This window comes from Anas platyrhynchos, chromosome 3 (assembly GCF_047663525.1).
Source record: "Anas platyrhynchos isolate ZD024472 breed Pekin duck chromosome 3, IASCAAS_PekinDuck_T2T, whole genome shotgun sequence".
Classification (NCBI taxonomy): domain Eukaryota; kingdom Metazoa; phylum Chordata; class Aves; order Anseriformes; family Anatidae; genus Anas; species Anas platyrhynchos.
The window spans coordinates 42,015,588-42,040,463 of NC_092589.1; the positions used below are offsets into that span (position 1 = coordinate 42,015,588).

General features: G+C 36.6%; 1 protein-coding gene across 10 annotated transcripts in view; it reads right to left on the reverse strand.

Moving 5' to 3' along the window:
- MTA3 (metastasis associated 1 family member 3) overlaps positions 1-24,876 on the reverse strand; it is a 156,519-nt gene that overhangs the window by 12,656 nt on the left and 118,987 nt on the right. For 7 of the 10 annotated variants that reach the window (XM_027454127.3, XM_072035754.1, XM_027454132.3 and 4 more), the window contains 2 exons: positions 16,492-16,523; positions 8,911-9,068 (listed from right to left, as the gene is read on the reverse strand). In XM_027454127.3, coding sequence (XP_027309928.1) covers positions 8,911-9,068; positions 16,492-16,523 — 190 coding nt within the window. Of the gene's footprint in view, positions 1-4,567; positions 4,596-8,910; positions 9,069-16,491; positions 16,524-24,876 lie in introns of all 10 variants that reach the window. The other 3 variants (XM_072035753.1, XM_027454126.3, XM_027454131.3) reach the window with 2 other exon arrangements.

Below are 24,876 nucleotides of genomic sequence, written 5' to 3' on the forward strand. Positions count from 1 at the left end.
CAAGAAGTGACTTATCTCTGTGATTGGCTTTCACAGTCACTATTATTATGTTTTCTTCAGTATTCTACATTGATAATCCCTATGTAGCTACTTATGAAAGCTTTTCACAAAAAGAGAACTTTTTTTTTTCTTCTTTTCTCCCAGCCCCCCAGCCTTATTTGCATTAATGCTGTAGGGTCATTCATTTAAAAGATCTGAATGTATTAAAAACCTATCAGAGAAAAATAACAATATTTGTTATTAAATATTTATATTAAATATTATTATTTAATATTATATTATTATGTTATTAAATATTGCTAATTATTATTAATTGTAAAATTAAATGCATCCACTAAAATATAGACTCACACACACACACACACACACATATATATATATATATAACTTAGAAGTAAATCCTCTATCTGTAATTCTAAACTAAGAAACCAATACAGAGCAACTTGTAAATGAAAGGTAGTGGTCAGTTTTGTGGGAATTTTAAGACTGCGCTTCACTGACATATTTCCAAAATATTCACCACAACAGAGTTTTACAATCATCTTTGATATTTACCTGTAACACGTAACAACAGTATGTTCATCAAATCTAATTTCTGTATCTAAATGCACATTATTGCTATCTATTGCTCTGCCTCCAAATAAAATAATCCTTAACCTTGTATCCAGCTTCTACTAAATACTATTGCTAACACTGCAGAGAAATCATTAAAAGAAAAAAAAAAAAACTCTTTGAAAATTGATATTTTGCAGTTTTTGAGGATTACAGTCATCAATAGCTGAGATCTAATGCAATAAACTGTGGTTTAGGAATAGGAATGGTGAGAGAAAGCTAATTTTACTTCTGAACTCTGGTTTATTCTAGCATTGCTATAGGTAACATCTCCATAATTAATCTTGTCTTTATCTTTTCTTTGATATTAAATATGCGGAAGACTATCCTGGTCTAACAAGTTAGCATTTTCATCATTACTTTATATGTTTCCCAAGGCTTTTTTAATGTCCCTTTAATGTTAATGTTGTTTAATTAATGTCCCTTTGGGTTCACACCCAAAGATGTTTCTTTATAGATTTTTTTTCCTGTTTAAAAACAAATTGATATTAATTCCCACAATAGAAGACCAGGTATTATAAGGTGACACATTCCCACTGGGGATGTGGATTTAGGAAAAAGCTGAGCAGCAAGCTAACAAAAAATAAGCCCTAAGACCTTAAGTTAAAACATCCTGTAAAGAGGATTGTGTTCAGCTACATCAAATCCTCTGCACAAACACAAAAGACAGCTTCTGAAGGGAAATCTTTAGAAATGGCCAACCAGACTGCAGGGAACTCAAAGTTTGTCAAGAACTGTAAGAATACAGGTTAAAAGAATTGCATGACAGCCCAATTTAACATCTGACTTATAAGGTGTGTTGCTATCTGACATACTCGAGCTGCCTGGCTGCACTCAGTGGGAGCCTTACACATTTAAGGGCTTTGCTGAACAGGGTCTGGAAGGTCTTACAAAGTGAATGAGGTTTCTGGAAAAGTTAAGTAATTTTACAGCAGTTTCTCCACCAACAGCTGTGTTTAAGACAATCCTTAATACACTTATAATCCCTGTATTTCATTTCAGTTCCTTTTTTTTTTTTAAAAAAAAAAAAAGTTTCCTACAGAAATAAAATTTTGCAATATATCTCATTTTGGAAATTACATTTCCCCTCTCAAATATAAAATGCTCTGGCTACTTCTGTAGCTTCTGTCTGAATGTGAAATTACTTTTGTCAAAGAGAGCAGAGATGAGTGCTAGTGGTTAAATAACACCTGTAAATGTGTCACTGCTCTTTAGCTGAGTCATGTGAATTAACCACATTCAAGCTCCTATCTAAAATGAAATTGCAAAGTATACTTTGGTATCTAAGCCACCATAGAGAGGCTGCATATGTGAATTTCTGCTCACAACAGGGTAGAATCCCAAAAGATCAGTTTACAAGATCCAACTGTGTGACTTTTCAGGCAGCAGTAACTAGGTCATTTACAACCATCTGCTCACAGCCCCTGTCTCCCTGCTGTCATCACTGAGGCTGTGGACTAATTAATTTTCACCTGCTAATCAGTGGAGATACCTCTGAAACCAATAAATCACCCAGTTTCAGTCAGCAGCTACTGGACACCTGCAGATGGCATTTCTGGGAGATTTTGTTACCCACAAAGGTAAAAAGTGTTCTTTGAAAGGAGATTCCCCATAAGGCTTCTGACTAGCTCTGCATACAACAGCTCCCTGAAAGAATAAATTACAATTCATCTGATGGAGAACAGAGGATATGCAGAGAATTACCCCCCAATCTTCATCAAAGTATTTATGAATTCTGGTAGGAGTTAGTCATCCAAAGACTTGGAGATACAGACTTGAGGTTCTCAGGGAAGTCTGTGAGGGAGCAGCGAACTGAATCGTATTTTCCCAAGTCCTAGGTAAGCACTCCAACATCTTCCTCTTCCCATGTAGCTTTAAACAGGATGAATAGCTTACTACAATGTCATTGAAATACTCATTTTAAAATGTCAGATTAATACAAAGCTCCAAACCAATATTATTGTATTTTATTTGTTCTGATGGCTGACGAAGCAGAATTCTTAATAACATATGCTCTTCAAACCTACCAGCAATAAGTAATGGCATAACTTACAGTGAACTAATCCTTAAATCAGAAAGTAGGTGAAACACTGCACTTTTGGTTTTGTTTTCCATGTATTATTCCTTTTGAATATTAAAAAAAAAAATCTGCATATTCTTCAAGTGAGGTTGATTTTAGTTTCATTTAATGATTCTGTTTTTAAAAACAAATAAACTTTAGTACAATTATAATGATGTTATTTTGACTTAGCTGGTATCATAAAAGGAGCCAGAGGAAAAGAACATGTAGATGCATAGTGAAAGAAAACGTCTGTAGGTCCATGAAAACTGCTCAATAAGAAACAAAGGGCAAGCGATTATGAACTAATTTCTGTATCACTGGCTGTGATTCTGTCAAAGCACCTCAGCTAGAGCTTGAGGGAGAATTATGATTTATAAGGTTGAACAATAAATGAGTCATGAATAGTCCTCACTAAATAAGATCAAAATAGCAGTTCACTGAAGAAGTTAGACTTGAGATTTTTACTCTGATGAAAGTAACAAAGCGTAACTTTGAACAGCAGCTAGTCAAGTAGGACCACTACTTGGAGCAAGGACAGTTCCTCCGCAGATTCCCCATCTGTAGTACTGTCACAGTGACTGGAAATGATGGTAAGCTCGCCTGCACTCAGATGCAGCCAATCAATGAGATATTTGCAATCCTATCAATAAGGATTAGGTATAATCCTAAAGGCTATATTCTAATTCTATAATCCCTGCTTTTCAAGATGTATGACAGTGATAGAATACAGCAGAAGTAAAGGAACCAGAACTTAGAGGCTGATTATTTTTTTGATTAGAGGGTAGCAGCTGGTGCAGAGCATTCTCAGACTTGCAGCTGGTTCTCCAAGGGTGCAGCGAAGTGTCTCCATGCAGTCAGGTACAGGATAGGGGTCTCATGGCCACAGTTCCATGCAGGTAAGAAATGAAAATACACTACACCCTGGGTCCAACTACAGTGAAGTTCAAAACTGGGATCCTAAGTCGAATTAAGTTGCTTCATCTCTATGAAAAGCAGAGGCCATCCCTGAACATACATTAAAAATATTTTTTAGTTGAACAACTTTTTGTGCACAGTTTTTTTATTTTTTAATTAAAAATTAAACAGAATAAACATGTCTATGGGCATTTCTGTGATGCAAAATTGCATGTGTGAAGAGGAAGAAGGAACAGAGTAGTTAACACTGGCATCCTGATCTAGACCTGCACCGATCCTCTGTAACACAGACCCAAGGCACAAGACACTCCTCCAATCTTCCCTTTTCTCACAGAAACACGCTAAAAGTGTTAACTCAAACACAGAGCCCGGCCTCATCATTAAAACCTATATTGGAGGGAGAAGAAACAATGGCAGGCCATTAACAACTTCGAATATGGGTGACACTTACAACAAAATTTGGGTTCACCTGAATTTAGGGTTTACACTGACTGATACAGCTACAATGTGATGAGTGCTAGCAGTATGCACAGAGCCACGAGGGGCTGGGAGCACCAGAATTAGTTTCCCCGACTTCGGCAAGAGAATCAGACCACTGATGGCAAAGGCAAGACACAACATTTTGCTGAATTTAGTTTGTGAGCATCACATTCTCTTCTTTCTCAACATGCAACTTTAGTTTTAAGCTTTTTGTGTGTGCTATGAGACATGCATAAATAAAAATGAGTGGTAACCGGTAATTATCACAGCCACTGTGATATCCTTACATAGTACCTCAACAAATCACAGGAAGCTTTTTGTTTTGGAGAAAGAACGTGATGTGAAGAATATGAAAATTGCCTATATAATGCTGCCACAGGGATGCCTCTCAAATCATTTTATCAGCAAAAAGGAAGCAATGTCTGCTGGTAACAGCTAAAGATCACGTTCTAATTTTAGCAGTTGCAGTTAACTCATTCCCAATGGAGTTGCACTTACCGTGAGAAGGTTTCTAACTGCTTCAGCACTGAAAGGAAACAAGCATCGAGTCATTCAACTGCAGTTCTATATGCAAATATGCTTTTTGGCCCATGAAGGGAAAGCATATGGAATTTGCTGCTATAACCCATTCAGCCAAACATTTCCAGACATTTCTTATAATGCAAATGCTGAAAAAAAATAATTTTCCACACAATGTTTTATCTGTCCCTATACTAATATGATCATCAGCATGCACATGTGTTCTGTTATCAATATGAACTGTATGCACACTGCATGCCTAGAACGGCGAGAAAAGTTTTAATCAACAAATGCACTTTCCTTGACATCCAACAGCTATTCACATTACTAGTTTTATTCATAGATTCTGATAATGTTTTATATAACTCAAGAGATATTAAGCTGATATATTACATTTTTATTAAACTTCTGGAGACCATAGTAAGTATTGTCCTATTTTTTTCAATAATTATGTAAGTCCCAGAATGGTAATTCAGTACAAAGAATTTCATTTCATGCAATGAAGTCATTTTCTGCATTAACCTCTAACAGAGCCTCCAACAGAATCTACATTACAGCTAGTCATCAAAATGGGAATAAAACACAAAAAGCTTCCTCTTACAGCAACAGTGATTTAGTACGATGTCTAGAATAAAACTCTTATATAATTATGAGACTTTTGGATGATCCTAAAGTATACACATAGTGGTAAGACAATTCCAGCAGCTAATATCTAAGTATATTAAAAAGAAGTAAGGAGACTCCCTTGGTGAGTAGTGATAAATGTAAGGCTCTTTAAAGAGTGATTTTTCAGTGTAAACAGATTTACACTTCAGAAAAAATCTTGACCAACTCATTTCACAGTAGCGAATGAGAATTCCTTCTTCATTCAGCAATTGTACGAATAAAGAAAAATATGAAAATATGAAATTCAGTAAAGCTCAACATAAAATCACGATGTAATATCAAGTTAAGTGCTCTTGAACTACCACTTGCTTTTCTGCCTAGATTAATCCCTGTGCTTTGATTCTGTGACTGAATACAGATGTTGAAATCCCAAGTGAGTTGGACTCACACAGGCGTCAGGAAGGCTTCTGAATGGTAAATGCAGGCTGTCACCATAGATGAAATTGTAAAACTGGGGCCATATATACATTTTATATATATATTATATATATATATACACACACACTTATTGGGAAGATTCACTGAGCATGCTGATAAGCATTCAGGGCATGGTCTTAAAATTCCAGGGTAATTCCAGGGATTACCTTGGACATTTTAGACAAATTTCTGTAATTCTTTTCTGTTCTCTGAATACTTAGATCCCTACTCATCCATTACTACAAATACCTGAATATGTGAGCAATTCAATATACAATATTTAAATTTACATTAAAATATTTGGGGCTTAAATTCAGAGTGGGCAAGAATGATAATCATTTATTTAAAATGTCATTTAAAATGAAACTACAGATATTCACCTTACCTTACCTCATTTAGTTTAGCAGTAATAATAATACTTTTTTCCCTCAGATATCAACCAACTATATTGTTATAATTTTTTTAGCTAAAAGTCAGAGGAAATTTACCCTCTGGACTCCCCACATAAGGTTTTATAGAAATATGCATCTTAAACCTTAGTTCACTGCACAAGTAAAAGTGTTTTAGGACAGAGAAATGAAAACTGCTACGTACTATTGCAATCCAAATATAATATTGAAAAAAATATACTAATTACATCCTGCAAAAAGAAAATATGCTTTTTTTACATGTATTTTTAATGAATACACACGCTAAAACTGACCAGATCCTGATGCAGCAGAGTATGAAAACACGCCTTAAAGAACAAGTTGTTACTTTGACTAAAATGAGATGATTATTTCGGAGCTGAGTGTTCAGCAAATATTTAAATATCTAACAGCTGCAAACTGGCAACTGATTTTTATTTATTTATTTTTTCATTCTGTGGCAGGACCAGATAAATTATGGCCTGGTTTTTCACAATCATCTCCTCCCTAGATAAAATATGTCTTCCCATTGTTATCATGTTACACTGAACTGTGTCACAGCCATGCTCATCTCTGTGAACTCCTAGTACAAAACAGGTTAACTGTCAGGGACTAATGCCTATTCCCTCTTCTCCCTTCTTCCCTCAAGGAGTGGAATATTTAATAGCTGTCTTAAGCATCTGCACACTTGAGCAGTGGGATCAGGCAGGGCTTTCCACTTTGAGCTGTAAGGACTGGAGGCAAGTTAGAGCTGAGGAGAACAAGCTACACCACCCCTTCCGAATAATCTTGGAATACAGGTGGAGGGAATCAAGGGATCAAAGGAAAGAAGTTAGAAAGGTGGAAACATTCCTCATGTAGGAAAGGAACCAACTGAGATGGGATGGGAAAGGAAAAAGGGGTGGGGGGGGAGAGAGAATCTATGAGAAAGAAGGAACAGAAATGTAGTTCCAAAGGATAAAAAGCTGTTGTCTCACATTAGTTGCAGTTTTGAAGATTAATGTGAATGAGGAACTATTACTCTGTGTGTTTCTATCACAGAAGGAAGATACATGTCTATATACTTCTGCTGAACCTACAGCATTAGCTTTTGTCAGACTGGGAAAATCTGTAAAGGGGCAGCTCACTCCTTAACTACAATTACCTCCAATTACCTCCAATGCAAGTCCTAGAGCACTCCCTCCTTCACTTCTTCAGCATCAGCCAAAGTGATGCAGCATGCCACTTTTAATGACACCGCCTTTTTTTTTTTTTTTTGAAGGAGTGTCATTGAGGTCTTACTGCCCTGTGGTCCCCATACAAGGGTATTTCAGATGTTACTCTTCACATTTTTTTTTAACGATTTGAAGAGCAGCAGACACAGAGGCCTGAGGACCAAGCCCCTGCCTACCCACCGCCATTGGTGTCAGGGTTAAGACAACGCAAGTTCTGCGCTGATCTCCCACATCAACCCTGGCCAGGGAATGCTGTCTGCAACCATGGAGCTGGAGAGGGGGATTTGTGAGGTTGGGATCAAACAGGGCTATCTCCCAGATGAGTATTTGCAAAGGCAGAATTCACCTCTCCATACTTAAATCACCCAGAATTTAAACATCTAAACCAGTCATCTGGGCTACCTCTGAGGTCAGTGGGGAGAGACGGAGACTGTCAGCATAAGGCTCATCTCATCTTTTGACAGGAACCTCTCTAGGGAAAAATGGAAAAAAAGTGCTAAAACCAGTGACTTAGGCTACCAGTCTCAATGTTGGTGACATAATCACCAGGAATTAGTCAGATACTAAGCTCTTTGCATAGCCTGTATCAAACAACTCTCAAAATAGTCAATTTTATAACTGAGTGAGTTATCAGAAGCCTAAAGGCTTATCCTCCTACCATCATCTCTGAATTGTTGAATTCCCCATGCAAAAGAAAAATAAGGTACCATATTTAATTTATCTTGAAATAGCCACCAAATTGTCATGTACAAATATTTCAGCTACTCTAGCAGTGACTACCATAAACTAGAATAAGTATGCACATTTTCCTCTGTTAGCTCCGTATTTACATATATTCTTTCCCTACTCTTATTTTATTATTTACATTTTTATTCAACTGCCAGCCTTTCTAGGTCTGTGAAATAACCTCAGAAGCAATGATTAGTCTGATGTTATTTGCCCTAAGTTACTTTAAAGCTAGGCTAGATTTTTAAGCGTTTTAAATAACCAGCCCAGACAAGAGAATTTACAAAAATAAGACTAACGTCTTGTCCCAGTCTGAATTAAATCAGGGAATGAGGAAGAAAAGAGCAGAGGAGCCTCCAGTACCAACTCTTCTGTGACATCAAACTCTTGTGGGAAAACAAAAAATTCATTAGATTTTACCAATTAATCTGGAAATGATAGACTGAAAAATATCTTAGTTGTTTTTAAAGGAAATCAATTTCTATCCCAGAAAGATGCTGCCTGCTATATACTTCTCTATTGTGTGCTATGTATTTTTCAAGTTCCGAATATTTCAAAGTGTAGCCTCCATTGTGGATACACATGCATTTTGCTGAATGATCAGAGAGATATTAAACTTCATTGTTTTCAAACTACAACTAATAATAATTTAAAAGTTCTAATCTTTGCCACACAAAAGTAACCCTGACTGGATAAGTCTTGTTTATGAAATACTGATAATGTATGCAAGGAATGAAAAATGGGTTGTATGTTTTGATGTAACATGGCTCTTCACTGTAACACAACCTCAAATAATAATGACATAAACTGTTATTCAAATAGTGGATCAATAACATGTATGCAGTGAAGACTCATTCCCTGCTTTTCCCTGCTTTGATTTAATTTCTCTTACCTGGTCTCTTCTGTAGCTATGAAGAAACCATCATCTGAAGCATCAAGCCAATTTTGCCTCTGTCTCTTGATCACTGGAATGGTGCTTGTCTTAATGGCACTTGCACTGGCTTGCAAGGCCTTACCGTTAGTAATATGAGTAATATGGGGAGCAGCATGCTGAAATTACAAAAAAAAAATAAGAAAAAAAAGATATTTGCACAATTCTGTTAACTGATTCTGCTCTAAAGGGTAGGCTATACACACTGTCGTTCTCAAAAAACATCTGCTCTTCCTCAACAAGTACCTGCCGGACACATTACACCTTCTGATCCTTTGTGCACTTTGACGTGTTTTAGCCACAGATCTGAAAGCTCTTTAAAAACTAAATTAACTATGGCTGAAACCATTTAATAAAAAGAGAAACTGAACCATGAATCAGTGCCGTAACTTAAGCAGTCCTGCAACAGTCCAACCAATGAGACTTGGTTTCTGATCCAAGTATAGCATTAATCTAATTTAAAAGTAAAAATAAATCCACACTTTCCAACTTATAGATCCTTACTCTATCTGGCTTTCTTTTTAAATAAAAATCACTGTACAGGGCAAGTGGCACAGCCTAGCTGCTAAGCTAAGGCAAGGTAACAGAGGTTTACATCATCTTGGTGGTGGCCGTGGTGCTTAAGAGTTCACTCTCCAGTCATTATATATATTAGAGCTGACTGAAACACTTCTACTTTCACTTTAATTCAGGTAACATTAAACATAAAATGATGCACTAGTTTTCTACCACACTTTTAGCTGTAATATTTGGGCAGCAAGATATAGGCACAACAAATGCTCATACCTAATAAGAAAAGCTGCCTTCTGATAAATCAAGTAGAAAGTACAAATATTTTCTGTACTTTCTGTAAGTAACATTTTGGAGGCATATCCCAAGATACACATTAATTATCTAAATTAGATTTTTGTTTGCCACATGATCAATTATCAACAAGATTAAGTAATCGCAGCATTTGATCAAAACAGACACGTTAGAAGAAATTATACAAATATGAAAGTTCTGCTTCATCTCACACAGATTCAGCATCATGTTTTCCTACAATGCTGTACTATTTTTTGGTGAAATAATAAAAGCGTTCCTTGTTAGCGATAGTGTTTTTGTGATATTCATAAAACATGCACCATTCTGCACATTCGTGGGAGTAGTCTTTAATTAGGAGAGCAATTCCACAATCCCTGAGTAAGGAAGGGTCTGGTAACATGCACGGAGGCTAGCAGAATAAAACATGAAACCAATCTCTTAAATCATGTCATGTAACAGTCAGAAATTACACTTGTATTCAATGTATTCTATTCATATTATGCCACAACTTTCAACAACCACTTGCTCCCTCCAGTAAGGAATTTGTGACTTCAAGGACTAATTACAGCATCTTTATTTTAGTGCAAATAACTGAACAACCTCCTATATGTTTTCTTTGATGCGGTGAAACAAAAAGCAAACAATGAAAAGAGCAACAAGATATCAAATTTCAGTGAGTCACAGATAACTCTTTCTTAGAGTGAAACTATTTTCCTTTACCCTAGAGGCAAAGACAGATTACACTGGATTTAGTTGCTCTTACACACAGGACTGTAAATCTTCCTTTGTAGTCCCTCTAAATATTTGCCTTATTTTTTCCACTTTCTCATTCACTGTTTAGACTACAGTTTGTTTTTCACTTTTTTTTTGTGTGTGTGTGTGTGTGTGCTGGCTTTGGTGGAGAGGAACAAGCAAGGGACATGATACTAGAAGTAATTCTGCTGTTATTTAGCATAAATTCAGGATAAAATACATAGTTTGGATGAAGTTAGAAATTCATAAATGTATTTACCTGATGATGTCTTAGTGCACAAAGTAGATACTGCTAAAAAAGCAAGCAACAATTCATGCACAGAAAACACTGTCATACACAACAGATGTACAGATTTCATAGTACATCCAAAGTAATTATTTTTACCTGACAGTGTGATATATTACCGAGGAACATTCAAGGGCTCAAAAGGCAATTTTTTTGCTGTGCTTCCCCAGTCAGAAATGCATTTGAGTTCTCAAATAAAGTGGCTAGTATATTTCCCTTTCTAATTAACCACTGTATGTTTCCTTTACTTCAGGACAATCATACACAGGCAAAACATGTTCAGGAAATGTACAAGGCACAAGAAGTGCATTTCCTATGGAATAAACTCCAAAAAACAGTTAAACATTATGGAAAAAGTATGTGTTTTTTCATAATACTTTTTCCCCTGGCAAAGACAGACTAGATCCACAATTCTGTTTTGTCTACATTTCTTAGAACCTAATTCTTATTCCAGACAAGATATAACACAACAGAAAACAGTGCAAGGGTTACAATATCATCTTGTCTCTCTTGCATCATAATGATTACTTTTTTCCCTTTTATTTCCCTTTTCCATGAATCCTTTCATGCTATTTGGAGAAATTCTATCTCACTTAAAGACAATGGAAAAATACAATCACTGTTCTCCAGTGCTAGGGACCACATTATCTTTAATTTTTAGTTAATCAAAACAATTGAATTTCTTGAACAATTAAAAGTAGAAAATCAGTTCCTTAATTCCTCTAAAAATATACATTTACCACTCTGTATAAAAACAAGCATTCAATACAACCGTCATACTGATAGCAACACCCAGAGCAAACAGACCTTTCATACCGAGTACTTATTAAATGCTTTATTACTATTATTATTTATTTTTCCCCTCCAGCACATAGTTATGCTAGAAAGGTTATGAAAGCTTCAGGAAAACCGCTGGTACTACCACAGAAGCTCTATTCCAACAAAAACCATGCATGCAGAATGCTACAATAACTTCGCTGTAACACTGCTGTGTGCAATTAGCAGCTGGCATTTTGATTTTGACTATTTACTTTACTAGTAAGTTGTGCTGTCATTTTGCAACAAAACCACTGGTATATTGAGACTCCATATACCACTGGCAGATCACAAAGCAGCAGAAGGTTCACACGGGGTTTGCAAATTGCATGTTGGACAAACCTTCCTCCCCTGTGAGTGACTCCTTCCTCACAAGTTTTTCCTCATCTCAGTCTGGCTGCATTCATTGCAGTCTCTTGTATCCCTAGAAGAAAGTTGCTCTATGCCCAAAAAACATCACTAGGCTAAGGGAGGTTTGCACAAAACTAAAAGTAAACTCAAGAAATGGATACTTAGAGTCTGCCCTTGTACCTCAACAAGTAACTCTTTGAAACACGTTTCTGAACTCATGTGAGCTGCCTTGAAAACCATCTCCACACCAGAATTTGGTTTTGGGACCCCCAGAGAGAAGCCTCCTGATGATATGTTACTTCAGTGTGTCAATAAATGCATATATTGAAGGCTTGATGAGAAAACAAAGCCATCACCAGTAAGCCCCCCTGCCACAGCAGGGAATTAAAAATCCCTGTCACAATTTTAAGGCAACATGTTGCATTCAGAAAAAAAGTCAGCACAGAATAATCTCTTGGAACACGTTCACCTGCTGAACAAGAGGTATCCGTGCTGTAAACTCAGAGACTTCTGAGACCAATGGCCATCTTTTAAAGGTCTTCAACAAGCCTTTTATGAGGACTGTATGGGAGGATCATTTGTTAAAATGCCTTCACAGTGCCACCTGTCCCCTGTTAAAACATTTCTGCAGCGGCACCATTCTCTCATAATTCACTCACAGACTGGTGCACAGCTCGCTTTTTGTCAGCTGCTTGCAGGTGCTATTAATCAATGCTCACCTGGCAGGGACGTGAGTTTCCCATTTGTATACACAAATGTTCATTTCTTAGCGAGCAACTGAGACACCTCCAACACTCAATGAATGCAATATTTCCCTTCATAAAGGAAATCATGCATTCCAGAGTTGCTATGAGCTGTGTAGAGTCACTATCCAGGTGACGTGTTGCAGTGGCAGCTACAAGTCCAATAAAGTTTGGATACCATTCCAAAGTCAACTACAAGGATACTCCAAACACCATACATTAAAGTGGTGATTTAAGTCAGCATCTTATTATGAAGGGTAAATCCCCTATCATTTCTAGATCCCAAAGGAATTTCAAGCACAAGGAGAATGAGATGCATGTTGGAAGTCAGAGAGGAATCCTGTACAAATTCAGAAATGGGACCCAGATTCCAAACGTAGTTGCGATTCCTGTCTGTAAGTCTCTCAGCTTGTACTGGGATACAAATAGCCAAGCATTTATTCACTGAGAGCCACTGGTGTTCTCCCCATTGCCTGAAGATCCTGAAAAGAGATTCAGCTTTGAAATAAACATGTAACACCAGCTGGCATTATAGGTGTCATGTAAAAATTAATGGGGAATATTTATGCTGTGACTGAAAGAATGTTTAACTGGATTATCATAAATTCCTAAGTGGCCTTGAATTTCTCACATCTTATCCTTTTCCCATACTTACAAAAAGGAATTTTTTCCATTGCCTAAATTAGCATTTTTAACGTTTTTTTTTTTTTTATCATATTTAAGCAAAAAATCAAATCAAATTAAACACAGCAAAATAAAATTTCTAGACAGAAAAGAAAATGACTGGAAGAAATCAGGTGCTCTTAATATGTTCAGTATTAATCCATACTAATTAGCTCAATTTATTTACATTGACCTAATTATACCAGGTATAGTATAAACCAAATCTAGAATTACACTGAGTTTAAATTAGGTATTGATTTTGTTTTGCCACTCCTGGCGTGTTCTAATTTGTAGAGGCGTTAACGTTACCCCTCTCAAAGGAATCAAGGTTTTATGCTAGTCTAGCTTACTTATTCATGGAGATTTGAGATGAATGCAAAAATTACAAAACACATTTATATGGGATCACCACACAATGTTGGTACTAGCATGCAGGCACACATACATTTTTGGCATAGAATTTCATTTAACAAAACATGAAGGCTATTAAAAAAAAAAAAAAAGCAAACTATAGATCATATACAAGAAACTAAGTCATAGAAATATTACTTTTGGACCTTCTGAGTGCTATTTAACCTTTGACAAAACACCTAGACTAGATGTAATACTGAAAATCCTAGCCAATTTCTTCTGTGGTGCAAGGAGAGGGGAAAAAAAAAGTTTACTTTCCAAAGCAGACAGGCTAAAATACTATGATGTTCATAGCCTCTCCATTTCACAAAAGTTACATAAAAGCTATATAACCGCTGAATAAACCATGTCTTAAAAGCAGCATTTTGAAGTAAATACTTATTTATATAAACCACTAAAATTAGTAATGCAAGATTAACAGCCATCTATCCACAGAAAAACAGGAAATCTGGTTTATATTTAAAATGCAGAAGACAGACTCACCCTTCACATGCATGCAGACCCCTAAACTATTTTCTAGTACTTTATTTTTACAAACAGGAGTTTGAAGCAAAAAATAGGGATCCATGATTGTATTTGAATGCAAAAACAACTCTTGAGCTTTAAAAAAATAGAGCTAATGTTCTCAGAAAAAAATGTACAGTCTTTTCCTCAGCAAAGCATGCTCTATTCCTCATTAGCTTTGATTTAAACATAAGTCTGAATCTCCAGAGACAAGGTCAGTTTTAATGTTGTACTTATGCTATCTCACCACCTGCAATGCAATGTACAAGAAGATGAAATGTTTTTTCCCAGCTAAGACAAAAGCTTTTTTACATCAAAGCATCCTAGGCAACATACAGATTTCCTGCCACTCTTCTCTCATTCCAATTGATTATCATGCTTTAACTTTGTATCTGTTATAATATTAACCATAATCAGTCAGAACAAGTGGACTTTATTTGAAAGTAATTATTTATTGCAGTAGTCATTCAAAAATGGACCTCAACAGCATAGCTTCACTGTGTCTACATTGAATAGATAATCTCATACTGCTTCTAATGCACTCAATAATATTTTTTCAAGCTTTGGTGATATAATCTCCCTACTCAGTGGTAAGAAATTTTCCATTATACATTCAGTTAGTTTAATAGCAGAGAAGAGTCAGCATTGTTACAACCTTTTCACACTAAACAGCATACCTATTTTTTAATTGCATTCTATTTATTTAAGTGCAATAGACAATTACAGCACATTTCTTTTACTGCACAGATTAGTCCAAGTGGTCTGAACTGTCAGCAGAGGGATTTGGGGAGGCTCACAACACAAGGACTTCCAGAACTCAAGCTGTTTGAAAACCTCTCTCTTATCACTTTAAAGTTTGACTGTTCTTTGCATAAGGACACACTTACATAGGGAAAGAACATTTCTTTGGTTAAATTTGTACAGCTGTTCTTATGCATTGAAAAGAGACTGTCAAAATGTGTATTATCTTCTGAGTAAAAATAATAGGAAATGAATTAAAGGGAAATGAAGAATGAAGTTTCCAACAGATTCAGCATTAACCTCTAGCTCTCTTCCTGATATCAGTGTAAAATTGGAAAAATACTGGAATATTTTTCAATCCCTTCCAAAATTTTATGGCAGAGAAATTCGTTTGATTAAGCATCTTATTTGGATATAGGTCCATGTAAGCCAAATTCATGATAAACAACGAATATATGACATCCAGCAGAAAACAGAAACATCACTTTTTTCACACGCATCTTAAACATTTTGAAAATTTGTGGTCTGTAGTCCTTACTGATTTATTATCCATTTGCTATGAGCTAAATCAGCTAAATTTGCCCTTTCCTCTGTGCTGAATCACAAAGAGGAAATATTTCTGTGTGGGAATGTACATGTCCCACAAATGCTGTACAAGCATAAGAGGTAATAAATTTGAAGAGACACTGAAAACTGTAGGAATGAAAACAAAGAGGCTCTAGTCACGTCATGCTTTGTTGTTGTTGTTTTAAAATGTCAAAGTTTGTCTCAAAAATTGGTCTCTTCCCAAAAGTGGATACACCTCCCCCCAAATTGCTGCAAGACAGGCATATTCCCAGTCAGAGATTTTATTTATGTGAATTTTTGTTCAATCCTTATCTAACTTTTATTAGAAGCTTGAAACAGAAAAAAGATTGATAAAAATTTCTCACCCTACAAAATCCCAAGACAGATACTAAATCCATGACACTTTTATGCATAAAAATATATTTTATTTTAATTTGTCACGCTGTTTAAGTATTTTCCCTGTTTCTGGAACCCAAACCATCAAACTCAATGTAAAGTTAGAAATGAGCCTCACAGTGGCACTGCAACGTGATGCAAGAATTAACATAAGTTTTGAACTTTAAATGCTCTCTGACATGTGAAACACGTAGCATGCAAGAGATTTAATGAACGTTAGTTTGACATGATAATAACCACTTAAACACACAACAATAGAACTATAATTGGATGTTTATATATCTAAATGTACAGCTCTGCTACTTCATAAGCTACTCGACCTCACATTTTTTTCCCAAAACTTCCAATGAAATATGGCGGTTCACAGACCCATTTTGTCTCTATGTGGATACTGGACATTATAAGAAAACATGCCAACAGCTTATGATACGACTTAATTCGTTTTGTTTTCAAATGACAAATTGTATCTATAGATTGATCTATACCTGAAATTTCCTTTACACTTACCATTATTGTTCTTGTTGTATGGCTGGATGATTCTGGAAAACAAAAGAACCACAGTGCATTAGAGTATTGTCTTTATCCATATATTAAAAAAACAAACAAACAAACAAAAAAAACAATCTGTTTTCTTAGGCTTACCCTGAAGGCTAAGATAGTGCTGTTCATGTACAAGAAAAATACCAGAAACACAGATTGGAAAGATGTCTCATGAAGCAAACATGAGAATCACTGATCCTGAAAATATATGGAAGGTTATAGTATACTGTTAAATGCACTCATTCCCTTTGTTTAATTATCCTCTTCTGCAAGCAAATATGAAAACGGAACTAATTGATGTTTCACATTTCAAGATTTTTTTTTTCATTTTGCTTTTAACATGTGGTATCATTTAACATGGATGATAAGATCTGCAAAAAAAAATACAGAGTATCAACATAATTTCGTAACTATTCACATTTGAAACAGCTCTATGAAACTATGCAGAACTTTTTCTAAGAATTTTCATGGATTGTTGTTTTAATTGACAAAGTAGATTGAGAATTATAACATTCAGAAATCTTAATTACTCTCTCCTATATGAGAGATTACAAGTTAGTCAGTTGAATACACAGTTATATTTATTTGCTGAGAAATCATGGCCAGGCCAATAGCTAATGCAGACTTCATCCCCCTATTTAACTTAAAGTACATTTATCACAGAATTTCTAGGTTGGAAGAGACCTCAAGATCATCGAGTCCAACCTCTAACCTAACACTAACAGTCCCCACTAAACCATATCCCTAAGCTCTACATCTAAAAGTCTTTTGAAGACTTCCAGGGATGGTGACTCCACCACCTCCCTGGGCAGCCCGTTCCAGTGCCTAACAACCCTTTCAGTAAAGAAATTCTTCCTAACATCTAACCTAAAACTCCCCTGGCGTAACTTTAGCCCATTCCCCCTCGTCCTGTCACCAGGCACATGGGAGAACAGGCCAACCCCCACCTCACTACAGCCTCCTTTAATGTACTTATACAGAGCAATAAGGTCACCCCTGAGCCTCCTCTTCTCCAGGCTGAACAAGCCCAGCTCCTTCAGCCGCTCCTCATAGGACTTGCTCTCCAGGCCCCTCACCAGCTTCGTCGCCCTTCTTTGGACCCGCTCAAGCACCTCGATGTCCTTCTTGTAGCGAGGGGCCCAAAACTGAACACAGTACTCGAGGTGCGGCCTCACCAGAGCCGAGTACAGGGGGACGATCACCTCCCTAGCCCTGCTGGTCACAGTGTTTCTGATACAAGCCAGGATGCCGTTGGCCTTCTTGGCCACCTGAGCACACTGCTGGCTCATATTCAGCCGACTGTCCACCATCACTCCCAGGTCCTTCTCTGCCTGGCAGCTCTCCAACCATTCCTCTCCCAGCCTGTAGTTCTGCTTGGGGTTATTGCGCCCCAGGTGCAGGACCCGGCACTTGGCCTTGTTGAATTTCATACAGTTGACCTCAGCCCATCGGTGCAGCCTATCCAGATCCTCCTGCAGAGCCTTCCTACCCTCGAGCAGATCGACACACGCACCTAGCTTGGTGTCATCTGCAAACTTACTGAGGGTGCACTCAATGCCGTCATCCAGATCATTGATGAAGATGTTAAAGAGGACTGGCCCCAGCACCGAGCCCTGGGTGACGCCACTAGTGACTGGCCTCCAACTGGACTTGGCTCCATTTACCACAACTCTTTGGGCCCGGCTATCCAGCCAGTTTCTAACCCAACGAAGCGTGCGCCAGTCCAAGCCAAGAGCAGCATTTTGCTTTTGTTGTTGTTTGTTTTTTTTCCCCAAGGACAGAAGACATCCTCTCTGGCATTATAACACTATGGCGGTCATACTATAGCTCTGTTCTTTATTGAAGCAGGATAACTTTAGTAATTAAACATCCTTCTAACCCGTTAACTAAAAAAATTTTAAAAAATGCTGCTGATCTGTAAGATGCAAGATAATGTTACTGTCAGTCTCATTGACCTGCTCAAGAATTTGGGTACAGTTTCATCATTGGCTATAGTACATAGAGTTCACACAACACTAGCTGCATTTCTGGGTAAAACGTCCTCAATTCTGCAAGAACTGAATAAGCAGAGTCTCAATTCTGCAAGTGAAATCAATGTTCAATAATTATACTTGGTTAGTTAATCTTGCTCCAGTTCCAAATTGAGATCCTCATGGGAGTCCCAACTGGCATTCCTTACTTAAAAGAATTCTCCATGACTTTTGTTCTTGTTAAAAATTGTATTAAAGAGAATAAAAGGACATGAGACAGAACAGCTGCACATCTCTTCCTGAAAAATGGTAATTAAACTGGTAATTAAATCAAACCAGTACTTCTCTCTCATTTTAAGAAGTTATCTTAACCAGTCTGAAGATGTAGATCAACTGACAGAAAAAAAATAAGCTACTTTAAAATTCTCCAGCTAATTAGAAACTTCAGTGTGACCAACACTCAACAATAATTCCAACATCTAGTTTACATGTACATCTCTTCATTATTCATCAAATCTAATAATAAATACAGACATCAATAACTTCCCATTGATAAAGGTTCTGTAATGTGAAATGCTACCTAGGTTGCAATACTTCAGTTATGAGATCCTCTCCCAGGTCACTTTCCCTCTCTTTTTTCCCCGCAAAAATAATACATATAGGAATATTTTTAGGGCACCAGTCCTCCAGGCAAGTTTTAAACTGGTAGCATGAAAATGAAATTCTGTTTCCTGATTCCTGAATATATTTGGCACTGTTATCAGGTAAGAAAAGATTACAGTAGAGAGAAGAATCTACTGAATTACTGAATTTCTATCTTTATGGTGAAGGTTTTTTGTTTGTTTGTTTGTTTTTTATTACAGCTTTATTTATTGTTTTAACATTTCAGTCAAATAACATTTCAGGAATGTTCCTGAGAAAACCCAGGTACTACATAAGGGGAAGTATAACCATCTGAGCAACTCTTGAAAAAAAAAAGACTCATTTCTGTTACAAGCCCAACTTCCCAGAAAAAGAACAACAACTAAAAAAAACACACACGACTATCACCAAGAGCACAACTACATTTCCTGAGGACTTGAACATCAGATTAAACAAAAAGAATGTGGTTTCTTCACTCTTGAAATACAAAGATATATTGCAGAGCACTTCCACTCACCCACAAAAAGACTAAAATGTACAAACAAAACTCCCATTTTTTATATTCAGAAATATCAGTAGTAAGATATGTCCACTCTTACTACTCAGAGGTACTATGCTTTTCACATAGATTTATATGCAAAATCTATGATTATCATGGTTGTATTACTAATGTCCCAAAATAATACCTCTTTTGAGGAAGATGAGGACTGTAACACATAATAGCAGGATGTACCCAGAGGTTGTTAAACATCGTATTTTTTAAGAATATTACAGAATCTGTTAATATAATGCCAGTAGCTGTTAACACCAGGATATTAGCATTTTGATAACCTATTAATAAAACCAAGCAAAGAAGTGAAGAAAGATCTGTTATATTTGCAGAGTAATCTCTGTTTTATCATACAATACAAACATTCTCATTTTTTTCCAGATATATTTCTTAGGTTTAATTGCTGTAGATATTAAAATATAATCTAAATTACCAAACATCTTTCAGAAAGAATTGAGTATACATATACATGAAAAGATAGGGAAATAACTACTTAGGTAGTAGACCGTCAAAAATTTCTAGATCTGGCAAAGACTAAAGTATTGTTGTTGCACAATTTAAACTCTTGCATACACTTAAAACTGAATAGTAAGATTTTGGAACCAAGGAGACACCAATTTCTTCCACAAAATAAATTACACCCTGATTTGGCAGAAATTTTTGGTTGTTGCTTGGGAGAAGAAACCGACCTGCTACAACATCCTTTCAGGTAGTCATAGAGAGAGCAATAAGGTCTCCCCTGAGCCTCCTTTTCTTCAGGCTAAACAACCTCAGTTCCCTCACCTGCTCTTCATAAGACTTGTTTTTCTCTAGACCCCTCACTAGCTTTGTTGCCATTCTTCAGGCATGCTCCAGCACCTCGATGTCCTTCTCATAGTGTGGGGACAAAAAATAAACACAGCACTCAAGGTGCAGCCTCACCTGAGCTGAATACAGGGGGACAATCAACTCCCTGGTCCTGCTGGCCACACAATTTCTGATACAGGCCAGGACACTGTTGGCCTTCTTGCCTGCCTGAGCATGCTTCTGGCTCATGTTCAGCTGGCTATCCACCAATACCTTCAGGTCCCTTTCCACCAGGCAGCTTTCAAGGCACTCTGCTCCCAGACTGTAGCATTGCTTGGGTTGTTGTGCCCCAAGTGCAGGACCTGGCACTTGGCCTTGTTGAACCTCCTGCAGTTGCCCTCAGCCCATCCAGATCCCTCTGGCCTTCCGCAGCGCACTCGCCCTCGAGCAGTCCAACACTCACGCCTAACTTGGTGTTGTCTGCAAACTTACTGAGGGTGCATTTGATCCCCTCGTTGATAAAGATACTAAAGGGAACTGGACCCAGCACTGAGCCCTGGGAGACACCACTTGTGACTGGCCTCCAACTGGATTTAACTCCATTCACCACAACTCAGAGAAACAATATGCAGACAAGAAAAAGCAAGAAAGTACAGAAACATAAAAACGTATCTCAAAGCATCTTCCCCCTACACAGGAAACTTCCAGTTATACTGCCTAATCATTTTTTGAATGTGCTTTCCATATTACATTACGCAATAAAATAGAAGTACTACTCTGCAATCACAGCTTACGAAAAATAATCAACCCACTTGACAGTAATCATACACAGAATCACTCTAAGTATGAACTCCAGATCTCAAATCCAGAACATCTAATTCATGAGGTAATATGCTGCTAACCCTGTTATCCAGCAGACAGGATTGTCTTTCTGAAACTTTAATTCTTTAAAATAATACCAGTGAAAAGCAGGCATTCCAGGAATTAGGCTCTGGTTATCTGCACTGTTTTATATGCTAACTTGATTATAGTGTTGTTCTTATTGTTTACTGTTTTAAGAGCTGATTTATTCTGCCAGTTATAAAAGCCAATATTACTGTAATTTTATGCCTACACATTACCTGTATGTAAAACAAAACAAAACGAAACAAAAAAAAAAAACACACAGCCCTGATTCAGCAGCAGAAATAGAGGGCAGTTCACCATGAAATTCCCTTTTCCTCTTTGTGCGATCCCTTTTGCTTGCTCTTTCTATTGAACTGCCATTTTCAGGAATTCCTTACTACAACAAAATGGAAGCGATGTACAGCATGCTCAAAGTGGGGTATCAAAGTATGAATGCAATTCTAAATTTAAGGTTTTTGGAACCAAATGTACACAAAGAAGCCTTACAAATCCAAAGATACATTTTTGAAATAAAGGAAATAAAAGCAAAAAAAAAAAAAATCCCCTATTTGATTTATGGTATACTTAACACCCTTGGAAATAACTCATATTTCAGAAGATGCAATAAGCCTGAGAACTATGATTAAATAGAAATTGTGTTTTCACTTAGGCAAAAGAAAAGCACTCAACCATCTATATTTAAAACAAACAAACAAAACCATAACACAGTGATATGCTCTGTTAACACTTAGGATGAGTTCTTTCTCAGATGGAATTCAGGGAAACATGGGTTTGCGTAAATGGTTCTGCCCCTTCCAAGTCGTCCTGTGACCAATTTCATCAGAAAGAGTTCATGCTGCTTACATTTACCTACTGAAAGAATACTCTACAGACTTAGCAGCCTTTGGACACACAGCAGAAGCCTGTTCTTTTATTTATAATAAAAAGCTCTCCACTACTTTGGAGATAATTGTAATGTGAATTCAATATAGGCAAATGATGATTGCACATTTATCATTCCAAGATAACACGATTTTCTCATTTTAATAAATTCTGGAAACGTATTTCTCTTCTATTTCTCTGACAAAAATGACACATTCAATGAGTTTCCTCCTTGTTGATTATTTTTCACCTGAAGTCACAGTGTCATTTGAATCACTGAGGTTGGATGCATGAAGATAGAAGTGGAGAGGAGGAAATCATCAACTCGTTATAAATGAACTGAAGGGAAAATGCTGTTTTATGATTCTAAAATTTAAATAACAAAGCAACAAAAAGGCTTTTGACACACAAACATTGGATGGAGTATCTTAGTTCTACAAATAATTGACAATTTCATCAGTGACACCCTGGAGTAATTACAGACTCTGTAATTTTCCAGGTACATAATCTGGACACTGGACGTTGTCATTAGTTCATCATCTCCAATATCACAATTTGTACATCTGCAAAAAGAACACACTAATTCGGAAATGTAAGTGCTAGAGCATTTTCTTTTTCTACTAAACATTTAAAATGTTTCCTTCCAACTGGATACTGAAAATAGAAATTGGCTAGTGTTGTCCAAGTTGCAACAATCAAAGGTAAAAAGGGTTTTAGGTTAATTTCTCAAGGATCAGAGATAGCATTAATGACTGTATAGAACTATGCATGACAATTCTCTTACCATAAAGCATTTCACATTGTCACATATATAAAAGCTCAGTTGTATAAGTCAGGAAATAACCATGAGTTATAAACACCCTTTTCAAAGTCCTCTGCTTTCATAGTAACATAACAGCACCATCAATATCTCCAGAGAGATCTGCTTTCCATGCTGACATTTCCATCAGGATCAGTGCACATATTTTAGTAAAAGATCTGTAGCCAAACATTTCAAAACTTTTTCTAGTTATACCAAAGATCAAAACTAGTCCAAAGAAAATTTCAGAGAAAAAGCTGGCAGTAGAACAATAAATAGCATTTGTTTCTCACTTTTGAGAAAAATGAGATACAATATTAATTATACTTTGTGTTTCAGCATAGAAGAAATGGCAAAAGTAGATTCACATAGTAGATTATCACATCTCTTCTCTTTCAGTTGGAAAGTTACTGGTATGTAAAATGAGGCTTATAATAATTTAAGTAGGCATACAGTTTATTAATGTGAAACATATATGAGAGATATTTTATGGTTTTATTTTTAAAATTAAGTGCCAGATATTTTTTGGTATGCATTCCATGCTGCTAGTCTGACATCTCAGTGGAGTATCTCCATCTTTGCCAAAAAATAATGTTGTGATAACAAAGATCAGGCATTTTAGAGAAAAGACATCTTCCTCTTCTGAGAAATTCAATCCAACAGTGAAAACTGCTTTCTTCTAACAATTTTGCATAGGGTTATGTGAAATGAATTACAATGAAACGTGTTTCGGTTTTTTCTGTTTCAAGAAAATTTGGGGCAGGAAAGACTCCAGTCTCTCCGATTGTCAGTTAAGTTACATATATTTTCTTGTGACTGACAAAGGAGAGAAATTCCCAGTGGAAAAACAGGGGTGAAATATAAGCCCTTCTTCCTTGCTCATCTCCTCAATAGCCAATACTATTAGTCATAAGCAGAGGAAGAGAGAGATTGACCAAAATAGCACCTAGGGGAGAAGGTACACTTTTTGAGGTCTTTCTCGCTTTGCCAATTGCTCATGTAACTTTCTCATCTTGCTGTGCTGGAGTTGTGTAGGTTGCTACAAAAATGTACCCCCAAACTGCCATTTAATTCTTAGATACAGCTGATGACTTCGATAATCAATTCCCTAAGAAACTGAAGTATGACTGTTAAAAGAATGCTCTTGAAGGCATTAAGACATCTCAGCCTGAAATACAGTATTAAAGGTCTGGAAAAGGGAAGACAGAATGGGGATTGGGATTGTTGATTAAAAACTCCTCAGCTATGAACAACCAGTTCTACTGCTTCTTCCCACAAATCAATAAAACAGTATCATCAAGCACAGAATAATCTCTGTACTTTGTTAATGATGTTATCATTTTGGATATCCTGTAGACATTTTGGTGTTGATGCATATAAAAGTTAGGAAATGCCTGCTAGTTGACAGGGATTACACTCATGTAGAATACCTTTACCTTTCCAAATATTAAGTAGAAAATTATCATTACTCACCCTTCCAAAACAACAGCCTGACGTAAAACTTGACTACTTGTATGTAACTGTTGCTCACTGTTAAGCAGCTCGTGGGTGAAAGTAATTGCTTGGAATAATTTCAGACACTATAATTTAAAGATCTGATTCAAAATATCTACAAAGCACTTTATAGTCACACCTAAATCTTCTCATCATCAACTCAAGTCATAAAATAGGATACACGCAACATTATGCAACATCGTGATTTTCTGAAGACATTTTTTTCCCATTTGAAAGAGATTGTCTTCACTACTGAAAACCATTCAAATACTTGGTGTTGATTTTATTTTCAGCAGCTTTCTTATCTCAGCATAGTTAAAAGCACCAACATGCATACGTGAAAC